The sequence below is a fragment of the Quercus robur genome, chromosome 3, assembly GCF_932294415.1.
Source record: "Quercus robur chromosome 3, dhQueRobu3.1, whole genome shotgun sequence".
NCBI lineage: Eukaryota > Viridiplantae > Streptophyta > Magnoliopsida > Fagales > Fagaceae > Quercus > Quercus robur.
Genome location: NC_065536.1, coordinates 24,677,505 through 24,691,122, shown reverse-complemented (window position 1 = coordinate 24,691,122; position 13,618 = coordinate 24,677,505). Strand labels below are relative to the sequence as shown.

At 35.1% G+C, this 13,618-nt stretch overlaps 1 protein-coding gene across 1 annotated transcript; it reads left to right on the top strand.

Annotated features, from left to right (window-relative positions):
* The first annotated feature begins 277 nt into the window (after window positions 1–277).
* LOC126717569 (protein CHLOROPLAST J-LIKE DOMAIN 1, chloroplastic) lies at window positions 278–9,631 on the top strand. The gene is made up of 10 exons (XM_050419379.1): window positions 278–541; window positions 1,491–1,590; window positions 1,702–1,806; window positions 2,716–2,793; window positions 3,240–3,295; window positions 5,387–5,444; window positions 6,161–6,286; window positions 6,401–6,496; window positions 7,410–7,481; window positions 9,341–9,631. Exons 1-10 carry the CDS (start codon window positions 441–443, stop codon window positions 9,401–9,403), a joined length of 855 nt encoding a protein of 284 aa, XP_050275336.1. The 5' UTR covers window positions 278–440; the 3' UTR covers window positions 9,404–9,631.
* Window positions 9,632–13,618: the final 3,987 nt, after the last annotated feature.

Here is a 13,618-nt window from a genome sequence, read left to right as displayed (position 1 = left end):
GAATTTGTTGTTCTTGCTAATTTATCAGCTCTTTAATTCTATTCATGCCGAGTTGGCTTCTCAATAAATTTTTTTTAAAAAAAATAAATAAATAAAAAATAAAAAACAAAAAACCCTACAATAGTTTGTGTGCAAGACCCCAATAAGTTTGGAAAATGTAATAAATACTCTAAAAGAATTGGTTTAAAAAATATTTTTAAGAAACAGTTTATGATTTTTTTTTTGATTTCCCATTAAGGTGGTATAAAATTTTTGGTTCAATTAACAAATATCAAGGACCCATAAGTGGTATATTTCCCAAGAATTCGAATTCCCATTATCTTTTATTTTACGCTCCCAATACCCCTGCAAACAAAACCAAAACCCTATCAAAACCTCAAAAATCCAATTTCCAAACCCCCCATTTTCACACAGACACAAAGAGAGAGAATCACACAGCAATGGCTTTCGCAGTCTTCAATGCCTTTCACTGCCCCGCACTCCACTCTCCGCAAACGAATTTGGGGCCCAAATTCTCAAAGCTCCCACCTTCGTTCCTCAGGTAATTGGGACTTCAAATTCCATTCCTTTCCTTTTCCCGTAGATTCTCGTCGACCAAAACAAACTAAGCTCATTTGTAACTACAGGAGCTAATTGCTATTATTGTTATCAGTAAAAGTAAAAGCTAAAATAATCTGTGTGTCGTAAACAATGGAGCTTTACGTTTTGGGAATTTTCTTTTCTTCTCAAAGAAAGAAAGCATAAATTAGTTGCTTTTGTTTGTGAATCAAATCAGTGGTGTATTGCATGAATGTATACTTAGTAATTCAATTAGGATTTCTCTTCTTTCATCGATTCGAATATGGGATACACATAAAATATGATATGATATGTACACAGCCTATAATATTTTGAAAAATCTAGGATACAACATAGTAGGGATGCTGTAATTAATATTATGAAAAAATAGATATTATTTTAATTTGTAGCTTAAAGAATAAGCAACAAACGCTAAAGTAATTTAGAAGTGCCCTCCGCTCAAGCAATGAAAATGGGCTTCTAAAAAAATTGAAGGTAAGGCTGCCTTACCTACGTCCTATACCGGATCCCACGAAAGCAGGAGTCTTGTGCACTGGGTACTACTATTTTTAGTTTCATAGGGAGAGTTGTTGTATCTGGAGTATCCTTATTAGATACGTATTTGATATGGATATGGCTACTTGTTTGAAGTATCTTTGCTTCCTAATGAGTTCAAGGAACCCAACTGATATTAAAGAAGTTATAGTTAGTTTTGGGAGTTCTTTACCGAAATTTTCTTTGGGTTGAAAACAAATAGGGCATTAGTAACTATATCTCTTTTCTAAAGTTGGAGTTGTTTGGAGGCTCGGCTATATGATATTGGGAATTATAAAAATAAGAAGCATGTAAAATTTCCTAAATGGTTTTATTGTTTAAAATTTGATTTGTGCATTCGACAAATAACAATAGCAGCAGGTTGTTGATTTTACCAGAGTTCCTAGAACAATCCTGCGGAATAATGGAAGGGTGATCTATGCTGCAGCATCTGCTGCAGGAAGCTCTAATCCTGGCAGTGATTTAAATCCGTATGAGGTATGTGCTTTGACTTGCTTTGAACCCTATAGATAAGAGTTCCAGGTCATGGAATTATTTGAGTATGTGTTTACACTTCTTGATCAATATTTTTAATGCTCTTGTTTTCAGGTGCTTGGCGTGAGACCCATTGAGGGATTTGAAAAGATCAAGACAGTATATACAAAAAAACGCAGGGAAGCTGAGAGAGCAGGTGATGAAGCAACTGCTGCCAGAGTAGGTCACATATCTTGCTTTCTATGTGAGAAATTATTTGGCTGCAGAAGGATCTCTTGCTCATAATCATATACCAATGGAAATGCTTTTATGATAGTGCGTTGCCCCATGAAAGTTTCTACAGCTTCTTTGCTTTATATATGAAAAAAATCAGAACATTAAGCATTCTAATGTTTTGTGAAATATAAGTCGGTTAGGGCCTATTAAACTCTTGCTAACAAGGACAAAGTATGCATCTGAAGATTCTGTTTGTCAAAAGTAATTGGACTTTATTTACTAGCTCATAGCCATGCATTGATAAGAACCTGCTGGTTCTATCAAGAATAGGAATTATCTATGGTTGTTCTTCAAGGGAACTGGACCTCCTAGGGAAATTAGAACAAGAAAGGAAGAGGGAGAACCAACCAAGGGAGTAAGAATGAAGAATGTACTTTGCTTAGTACTTCCAAAGATAACCAATATAGAGTAGTAACAGTCCCTTATATCCAATACAACGGACTAACAAACTGATTAGCCAACTAATCCACAATTGGTACACTCTGTTGCAAGAAAGCTACAACTATTCTAACTGTTACTAACTTATAGACAGCTCAGTAACTAACTCCAACTTGTGACTTCCAGCATCAGCTTATCCACTTTTGCTTCCCTTAGCCATGAACCTATCATGCATAAAGTTCTATTATCATATAATTGTAAGAACATTGATCCTATGTGATCTATTTTCATATTTTAGATCAATAAGGATTTTAACAAATTTACTTCTTTGGAGTGTGGTCCGATTGAGATGGCTCACTGCTGTAGTTTGTCTCCTCTGTATAGTTCCTTATTCGCACACCTGTGTGTCTATATTGAAAATCAGAAAGTGTGCTGATGTGTAAGATCTTGTGGGTTGTAATGTGTAATTTCCAGCTTGAGCAAGCATATGATAAAGTCATGATGGAACAATTCACAAATCGCAAGAAGGGCATGACATATGGTTCATTCAAGGTACAGTTAATGATACTTTCTTTGTTTTATTTGAGTTTTCTTGAATTTGAGAAGAGCAGGAGGGGGGGGGGGGGGGTTGATGATTTACATGTTGATTATGATTTGACATCTAAAATATTTTGCAAACATCAAAATTTACAATTTGTGTAGCATTCCATAATGTTCTAATGCTACCAGCTTTTTGTGCCTAAATGAAGGGGTTGACCAAATTCTCATTGTTTCAATACCAAATACTATTATTCTAGATTGGTTTTCTTTCCAGGAAAGATATAAGTTTTCATTCTAATGATTGATACCTTCAGATTGTTCTTAGTCGAATATTTGATTCCTATCACTCACTCTTTATTTGTTGTTTCTTTGTATTTTTCAAGGTTTAGCTTAACTGTGTTTTTCCTTTTTTTTTTTCTGTCTCATGCTAATTAATCTTAGATGTATGTAAATTTCAGGTTTCAAAGGACATCAAATATGCTGATAAGCAGCCAATAGTACCATGGGGTCCAAGGTTTGTCTTTGCATCGTAGAAATTCTAATGAAAGGCATGATAGAAGAGTGCTGATGTGCAACTGACATAATTAGCATTGGATGATTTAAATGTTTTTCTGACTGTATATTCTCTGTTCTTTTATATTAAGTACTGTTAGTACTGATTAAAAAAATTAAAAAAAAAAAAAAAAAACTGATCAAAATATTAAGTTCTGTTAGTAAGAGGGCTAGGGATGATCAAGCAAGCAACCAACCCGATTCACCCGCCTGACCTGGCCAGACGTTAACCATTTTGTATGGTTTCGCCCAGTGATTCAGTTGGAGTTGGATTTCATACTCTCAAAGCCAACCTGTTTTGGTTGGAGGTTGATTCCTCACATCTCAGCCCCGCTAACCCAACCCAACCAAACCCTTGAATTCTCTGCCTATCATCCGCCTCCATTCCTTGCCTTCCCCAGTTCATTCACCTCACCAAAATCTAATGGTCCTAATTCTGAACCCCAGAAATAATCTTAGATTAAGTCAACCCCAAGTATCACTGTCCCTGAGGTGCTGTTCTGCCTAGCCAAGGGGAATATTGAGAGCTGCTGCCATCATTCTCTGGCTTGGTAGAGTGGAAGCCTCTTAGATCAAGTTGCACCACTCACTTCATCACTCAATCTCCATGCGACGTAGGACAAGTTGGAGGTATTTGTTTACATGTGGTTTTGTGGGTTAAGGTTTAGGAGGATTTGTGGATTTTGGGGTTTAGAACCTCTTTTTAGAAGAAGGGTTAAGGTGCAGGAGAGAAAAGATTGGATTTATGGTTGAAAAGAGAAGGAAAAAAAAAAAAAAAAAAAAGAGAATATAATTTTTTTAATATGTGAACAGTAACAATGAACAGTTCTGTGAACGGTACAGTGATCATGAAGAGTACTTGAGAAAAGAAAAGAAGAAAAAAATAGAGAAGAGAAAGGGAGAAAAAAGAACCCTAAGCAAATGTGCCTCAATAGTCAATAATATTATCAATCAACTATAATTTGTTTGAATACAATAACAAACTCATATAGGCCATACTCCTGACTTCTCCTAGTAGAATTAGTACTTCTACTTTTACTTGTAAACCAAAGTCCATACATAAAAACCCTTAAACTAAATAAGAATCACTTACTAATAGAAGAAAACCCATGGCCCATAACTATTCCCCATACCCAACAATTGTAGAATTACTAAAATACCCTTGACTCTAGAATAACCAAATAAAATTATAAAATATAAAAACCTAATCAACTACATGGACACTTAGTCTCGGATTTTGCCTTGGCCTCAAGCTTCCAAAGAGGATTTTCTTTCTCTAACCATGCTATGGTTGCCCCATCACCATGACTCCACTATATCTCCTCTGGCAGCCTCAACGAACAAACCCGATGAGAACAACTGATTTTAACCACCAACCCATCTGTGAGATTCAGTCAATTCAACTATGCTTTTTGGTCAACAATAGATGACAGGTGGTTGACTCTAAACCTGACTGAACCTGACCCATGATCACCCTTAAAGAGGGCATGGCTTTCTTTCAGTTTTAGTGGAAAAATGGATAGAGCCTTGCTGTATCTTGTGGCAGAGGTAATTGAATAGTTGCTATGCCATCATGTGCCTGGAGGGTGGTTCACAATATTCACATGGTGCACCATGTCCCATCCAGTTCTCTGGAGCTGGATACCAAGTAATTTCTAATGATTTTATTGAGCCTTAAACTAAATTGGTTGGAATTTAAGCAAATTGATTATTCATGTCTGCTTAAATGAGAAGCTGGCACATTTGCCTTCAGGAAGCAGAAATGTGACAATAATTCCTTTGTTAGATGATTAAAAATGTTGCATAAACCATCATGTGTGAATTTGTAAGAACACTCCTATCCTATGAATGTGTATATAACTTCATATTTTTTATTTTTTTATCTTGCTTTAACTTTCATAAATATGTAGCCTTTGGGCTTATTGTGTCTTGTTTATCTATTAGGAGAATTCTAGCCAAATATCCACTCTCTTCCTGTCTGATATGGCAGATCTTTTTACAGATTTCTGTAGCCTCCTGGTGTCCTAATTTTTGAGCTCTAATATGTTTCCAGGTTCACCAAGTCCAGTGAAAAAGATATGCGCATCAACATGGCAATATCTGCTGTATTTGTAAGTAGTGATGATGCTCTTCTTGTTTATTTGTTTCGGTAAACTGTTCACTAATTCATGCATGGCTGAAACTTATAATTTATCATCTGTTTTAAGTATTAAGGCTTGGAAATCGAGTGTACATTTACTATTGGATATAAATGGCTGTCATATACTCAGCATGCCCCAACAGTTATTATAAATATCCTTGTAGTCCTTTCAATCTTGAAGACCATATGGTGCATTCATTTCTCATTCTAAAAATGGACCTGTTAACCAAGGTTTTAATGAAGTCTGACATTATTGACTATCTGAAGTTTCCTTCTTTTTTCCTGATATTCACATGGACATGTAGTCTTTCTGTAATATTTTATAAACTGACTTTTACATATTTTGAGCATATGTCTATGTACTGATGTGCAAAGAAAGAGGAGATTTCTATGAACATAATTAGCTTAGACTAATCATGCACTAGCTGTCTTAGCCAGAGCCTCCCCCTAAACCCTGCCGTACCCATATCAACACAAAATGGCATGGGTTAGGGTGTGGCTGTTGGACACTCCAAAATGGTGGAAATTTATTCATAAATAGACAGATCTGACATATGAACACATTCTCCCCCCCCCCCCCCCCCCCCAAAAACACCAATTCCCAAGCCCATGAAATTATGCAGTTACTCAGTCATTCATATTTATATCTTTCCCTTTTCACACTCATCTTTTGTTGTCATTCTGCAGGCAGCTTGGATTTTTATCAAGCGCAGTGCTGAATATAAACCTTTGCAATTTTTAGCCTTTGCTTTTGTTTATCGGATTTTTGAGAAGTTGAAGTCCTTTGAGCCATCAGTGTCACCAACATATACAGTGAGTTCCCTTTTTTATTTTTGGCACCATGTGCACGGCTTCAAAGAAATTAATGCTCAACTTTTTTGAATTACCCCTTCAATCTGTATATGTTCAAGTTGGTCTTGCCTGCAGGAAGATGGTGAAGATACAGGGCGAGCACTGCGAATGGGGAAGCGCCTGCTTCGTTCTCTTGGACTAGTTTTTGGCTGTATTGCTGTTGCATCTCTGGTATAATGTTTTATTTGACTTCTATATGTCTTTAAAATGTTGCTTGTAAGTCAAAATGCCAGAAGCCTGAATCTTATGGATCCTCCAAATCAAATCTGATAATGTTACCTATTGAAAATGTAAAGTAATATGATTATGTCAGGCTACTTGTGTTTTTTTCCCCCCTTTGTGTCTAGTTGATATAGGACAGCCTTTATATTATTCAGTTTAGGGCTGTCTTATGTAATAACAGGTGGTGGGTTACCGTTTTTGAGAAAACTGGATGCTGTGAATTTCCTGGCGGCAACAAATTTATTGGGCCAGTTTTATTAAGTTTCTGGCTTTTATGTGTGGACTTTAGTCTATTTCAATTTGGAGTTTGTTTACTGGTCCAACTAGTTCCCCCCCCCCCCCCCCCCCCCAACTTCAGTTTCTTGCAAAAAATCTGTGAGAGAGAGAAGAGAGAGAGAGATGGTGGAAGGGATATAAAGCTGCTCCTGCTGGACAGAGAGGTTGAGAAAGGCTAGTTGAGAGTTAACAATGGTTTTGGTACTAAATTGACTCTCAATTTCTTTCTCTTTCAAAGGGAGAGCCTGCTAACCTGTACAAGTTGGGAGGTTAAGATTTTGGCAAGCTGTGTTCAAGGCAAATTACAAAAACTTGGCTTAGCTTGGCTTGTTTATAGATTGCATTTCAAGGTCCTGAAGTGGTTGCAATCAATCATTTTCAACTTAAAACGTATTTACACTGAACCAGTTAATTTACAAGATGAATGCAAGTGGTTGTTTTTTTCCTCACCCTTTCACGATTGAAGATCTCCTCTTTGAAAAATTGCATGATTTATCTCTTAATATTGATATAAAAATGTGTCATATTTTTCTTCTTCTCATCTATCTGTTCTTTTAAATGATCTTCTATGATTGAATTCCTGCAGGCATACACTGGTGTTTTAAATTTGATTGAGTTTGTAGGTGGTTACATACCTGCCTTTCTTTACAACAACCAGGTACTGGCTTTTACTTATTGACATGAATCATAGTCTTTGTTGTATTAATAGACAGTCTGTCTCATACTCATTTTTTTTTGGTCATGGTCTCACTCTATCAACTAGCATAATGCATGTCTAGTTATACACATTTTGTCATTGAATGTCTTATTTCAAGATCTTCCATTAAGTAAGGGTGTTCATGGGTTGGGTTGGATTGGGATGGGAAAAAAAAAGGTTCCTAGGAATAGTGTCTTCCTAAAAACTTTAATAGACTGCTCCATCCCAATTGAGATGAAAAAGAAACAAAGGTGCCATCCCAATGGAACCAACCCAACATATTTCAATCGGTTTGGAAAAGGTTCATTGGAATGGGGAAAAAATCAAAACCGAAATTGAACCATATCTCTGATAGGAGGTAAACATCAATAATGGTTACTTTATATTTATAAATATGTGCTTATTTCTTTTCTATTATGCACACAAATTTTTAGATGCTTATACATTTATACCCCTAAACATTTGTACTATTGCACTAAATTTTCCTCTCTCTTTTTTGGCCAATTTGGTGCAGCAACTTTGATGCATTACCAAATAGGCCCTTCTCTCAATGCTCCGTCCATTTTCTACTGGAGAGAGCTGCTGTGGGTCTCAGATTACCCACCAAAAAACAAAACCCTACACCTCCAGCTTTCATAGCTCTCTAATAAATACTTATAAAAAAAAAAAAAAATAGCTCTCTAATTATTACTTATTTTATAATAAGCCACTGAAATTCACACAAAGATTTCCCCAACTTTTCTGCAAGACTTCATCTCCTACTTATCTTGTAGAATTCTCCAACTTTCACACACACACACACACAAAAAACCTTGATTCTTCAAGTATTCCATTATGCACTTCAAAACCCATATAAGTTCATGTTTACATCCAGCATACAAAAACCAACAAAAGGTTGCACCTGCATCATACCCCAACTCTGCAATACCAAAAAAAAAAAAAACCTAGACATCTCTTCTTCTTCTTCTTTTTTGACAAAATTCTGGGCATTATACATCAAATTGAGGTCCCAACTTTGCAGGTGCAATTTCTTAAACCTTAAAAATCGCAATTTCTGTTTTGTATCCACCTCTGCAAGATTCTTCATCAAAGAAATTCAAACACTTCTACACAAATTTTAAAACCTAGAAATTTCCAAAACCAGCAAAGCAATTTCATAATAAAATGAAAAGCATGAGGGTGAGGTCATGGGTTTAATACCTACTGAGTGTATGTGTGTAACTTACCATTAAAATAAAAAGGAATGCCAGTTCAGTTGTAATCTAAATATTATTTTGTAGTGTACATTGCCGTACAGTGTACATTGCCATTCATTGTTGCTATTGAATTACTTCCAGATATTTTTTTTCAAATGTTTTGATGCTTGTTAATTATTTTGAAATCCTAACATTAACATAGATGCCTAAAATATATATTAATATCCTAGTTTTTAAAGAATTGTTGTATTGTGGTATCCATATTTTATTGAATTCGCATCTTGTGTCAATATTGGTGCTTTCTAAGTTGCATTCATACGTAGTACAAGAAGCTACCTAAGAGTGTTCAAGTTCTAAAAAAAGTACCAAATTATACAAATGTGTGCTGTTGTTTTTGAATCTAACCTGCTCATGATTCTAGCAATTGTTGACCTGCATTATGCTTATATTTATTTCACAAATATCACAAAAGCCTAACTTCTAATAATCAAGTACTTTTCTGGATAAACGCGAGTGATGCCGAACTCCATTTTCATGCATTTTGCTTAGCATTTGTCATTTCTGTGTCTTCATATCTTATGGCTTATTCTTGTACACAATACTGAGCAATTTATGTATGCACAGGAACTATTAGTCACTGCTTCAACGTCAGTCATGCTCTACGTTATGGCATCATATTATAGATAAAAATCTCTCAAGAGATGGAACCATATGGCAACTTATCATTGGAGAGTCAAATTCCTGATCTGTTATGTCAAATTTTGTTAAGTGAGGTACTAATATCGTTTTGTTATTTATTTATTTATATAAATACTACTGATTTTGGTGTTAGCATTTTTATTTATCTGCAAAATAATATATCTGCTTCAAAGACTTTCATCTTGATGTATAACAAATGTAACTCTTTTCTACTTCCTTTTTCGCCTTGTGTCTTGCGTAGTGATTGTTGGTTACCATTAAGAATTTAAGATATTCAAGTGGTTCACGTCCTCAATTCCTTGAAATACCAAGTTAAAATCATAAACCGGTGGTGTGTTTGGAACTTGGAAGTTGTACGTATGGTGTATTTGGAAATTGTACTTGTACTTTTATGGTTTGAGCTTTAGCCCAAATGGTACTACCTCCTTTTATAAGGCTAGGTAGAGGGTGAGGTATTGGGTTCAAGACCCACCAAGTGTGCATGTATAATTATCAAAGAAAATTCAATAACAATAAAAACAAAAAGTTGTACGTTGATTGCTATTATTATTATTGGGGAGAAAAAACATGTCTAACTCTACAATCCTACATTCATGATGGATTGGTCCAAGTCCATACTAAAGAAGATGTAGGGCTCGTTCACTGATTGTTTGGTTCATATTTACAGAAGAAACTGAAATGGAGAAAAGAGGGAAAATTGTACTATTTGGTTATGCAAAGAAAGTCAGAAAATCCAAATAATTTAAAGAGAATGAACTCAATGAAGTACGATTTTAAAATCTTTTGTTTCTGGCACTTAATTTTCTCATTGAATCTCACCCATTCTAGCTGGGAGATTTGAGTGGATTTGAAATGAAAGAGTAATAAGTCTCTAGGCACCGAATTGTGCTCATGTGACTATGTGAGAGGAGGGAATGCTCTTCCCATAATAGTATATAATTTTTCGGTAATAATTGTAACAAAATTTGAAGGAAAAAGTTCTCTTCAAACTTTCTTGGCACACAAAAATTCATTGAAACCCTTTTGCCGTTTATATTGTGGTGGGATCCAATATAATATGTAAAAGTGATTTTATGGTTTTTATATGGATTTTTTTTTTTTTTCCTTTTAGGTTAAAATGCAAAATTGGCCATTGTGTTTCATCAAAATTTTAATCCTTCAATTTTGCATTCAACCATTTAAATTCTCAAAGTTTCAAGTTTATTCAATTAAGAAATCTCCATCAATTTTTGTTAAATGTAGCAATTAATTGTTCAAATTTTTAATTATTTTCTTCAAAATTTTTACATTAAAAAAATCTAGTTAATGATTGGAAAATATTTTCTAGAATTTCTTTTGTAAAAAAAAAAATGGAAGTTGACTAAAAAGACTTAATTAAATAAAGTTGAAATTTAGAGAACTAAAATGAAACAAAAGTAAAGTTAAAATATTGAAATAAATTCTAATGAAACTTAATAGGTTTCTTTTTTTTTTATAATATTTTTATGACGTGGAACCTCGCTAAGGCAAAACCTAATGGACACATTCCTTGGGAGTAAACTACAAATACATGATCCTAAAAATCATGTATCAAGTAATTCAAGGAAACTCCTTGGGTGTGTTTGTTTGGAAGTGAAATAGGGTGAATGAAAAACTTTGGAGAGAAAATGGGAAGGAAAACTTTTTGGAGTGTGTTTGGTTAGGTGGGAACGAAAGAAAATAAATGGTAGGGCCTGAGTTTTTTCTCCCCGGGCCTATCAAAAAGTTTTTTTTTTTTTTTTTTTTTTTGATTTCCTGGGTTGTGGGTGGGTGTTGCCTCTTTTTTTCTTTTTTTCTGGATGTTCCATTTTTTTTTTTTTAACTAGACATGATTTTTATTTTTTGAACATGATTTTTATTTTTTAATAAATTGGGTGATTACTTTTTTTTTTGGTTGTTTGTCACTTTTTTATTTTATTTTAATTGGCCATCATTTTTTAACAAGGGTGTATGAGTAAATTTATATAAACTCACTTTTTCACTCCTAGCCAAACAAAAGGGAAAGAAATTAAAATCTTTTCTATCCTCCCACTTTTTAACTTCTCCAACCAAACGGACTCTTAGTGGAGATTAGGCTTAGGATGTCTAGGTCTACAACTCATCCTAAGCTTCCAACCATCCTTCAACCACTAGGTTGCACCCTGATGGTTTTTCATGGATTATTACTTGTTTATGTTGACCATACCCACCTCTCCATTGCCAATTTCACCTTATGGGTCTTTCGTTCCTTTCCTTTTCTTTTTTCTCCTACCTTTTGTTTTTAATAGTCTTGAGTTGCTTTTCCTTTAAAAGATCCTTTGATTAATCCTTGAGTTAGAGGTAAGATAGCTTCTTTGCCTCTTCCTTTGTACTTGCCTTAGACTTTGACTTGAGGAAAGCATAATACACATCTACATTAGACTCTAAAAGGACTAGTTGGGTCAAAATTAAGACTCCTTATCATTGCTTATATAGCTAAGCTCTACTTAGTACACACCCGATTTAAAACTTAAAAGGCGTCCATAGAAACCACTCTCATATCCAATCCAATAACAAATCAAACAATTTGACGTATCATAGTCTTCCTCACTTATATTCCTAATGGTCTCATTTTGGGCCCAGTTACACTGCAACGCTCTTAAGCCACATGTGCTACTAGGTTGGCTCTAACAATTTGTCATGGCTTGGGAAATAGACTAGCTACATCTACATTATACTCTTAAAGAACCAGTTAGCTTACAATTAGGGCTACTCGTAATTGCATATATTAATATTAGCTAACATCCACCAAGTATGTAGAACTAATATAACGCTTACACAAGCTACACCCATATCCGTCTATTATTAATCTAGACTGTAAGGGTAAAATTCCCAAGTCAAACAACGGGCCTCGGGCCCTATACAGAGTCCAGCTACAACCAAGGAGAAAATGGGGCGCCAAAACAACTTCCAGCCCAACCCTAATAAGTCCAAACTTATTTAAAAAGACGTCTGAGGAAGAATGTCTTCTCGGACGTGCCAAGTATGGGCCCAACATGCACCCTATCCATAATGAGGAGTCATTCCAAACAAATATTGGTAGTAAGGATGAGCCTCACAAAGCAGGGAGAAGAACAAGAGTATAGGATGTTCAGGGGGAGACCCCAACTGCCGCATTAAATGCAAGGAAACTACTTTTCTGGCCGCATTAATGTGGAGAGGACAGGTGAACAGTGTTACCTTGGCCACTGCAACTCACAGAAAGGTAGGGTGGATGTCTGATGGGACAGACACTCAAGTGAAGGTCCAGATAATCAACAAGTGTAGGACTCTTATTACTTTAAGGAGTCTATATAAGAGAAGGGCATCCCCATGAAGAAGGGATGGGAAAAAAGCTAGAAGAAAGAGTGAAAGACTATATCCTTCAATCAGGAACATAGGTGCACCCACACATTTCTTCGGATCGAACACCCAGTGGAGATAAAGGAGATATTCTTACGTTCAACCGCTGCATGGCCTAAAATTAATTAACATTCACTTCGTTGAGTCCTAGTTCTGTAACCTGCTCTCTACAAATTCATTGTATAGGGTTCTTTGGGCCAGAATCACCTACTTATTGGGCTTGGGCCCTAAAAATTGACCCTACATAGACAATCTAGGCATTCTTGAGGTAAAGTTTGGGAACTAAGTACTTAATGGGTTTGTAGGTTTTCAAATTTGGCTCTTCATTGGCACCTTATTTTGTACTAATTAATGACTTGTGAGACCCGCAATCAATGAGTGGCCTACACCATGGAGGGGACTTACTAAATGCAACCTAGTTGATGAAGTACTTTAATGGAGCAATTAATTAGGCTTACACTAGTTAGAATTTGGCTAAAACAACAATGTTGCATAGTACATACATAATCACATAACACATTTCACCGTTTTTTTTTTTTTTTTTTTCACTTATTAATATAGGTCAATTGTGATTAGTACCTTTTATTATACAGGAATTAAAAATTTAGCTAAATCAACAAAACTCATGTTTTAAAAACATGATAAAAAAGAGGGTAAAATCTAGATTTTAACTAAAATAACATCAAAATAATATCAATGTAAATAATAATATTAAAATGACATTATTATTTTAAAAAGATTTTGCTCTCAATATAATTAAGGCAATTTTGTTTTTATTTTTTAAAACAAAAGGTTAAGAGGACGCACACACACACACTCCCCTTT

Coding starts and splice junctions, on each gene's coding strand:
- LOC126717569 (XM_050419379.1), top strand. CDS start 441: ATGGCTTTCGCAGTCTTCAATGCCTTTCACTGCCCCGCACTCCACTCT. Junction 542..1,490: donor CTCCCACCTTCGTTCCTCAG/GTAATTGGGACT, acceptor TGATTTTACCAG/AGTTCCTAGAACAATCCTGC. Junction 6,497..7,409: donor GTATTGCTGTTGCATCTCTG/GTATAATGTTTT, acceptor GAATTCCTGCAG/GCATACACTGGTGTTTTAAA.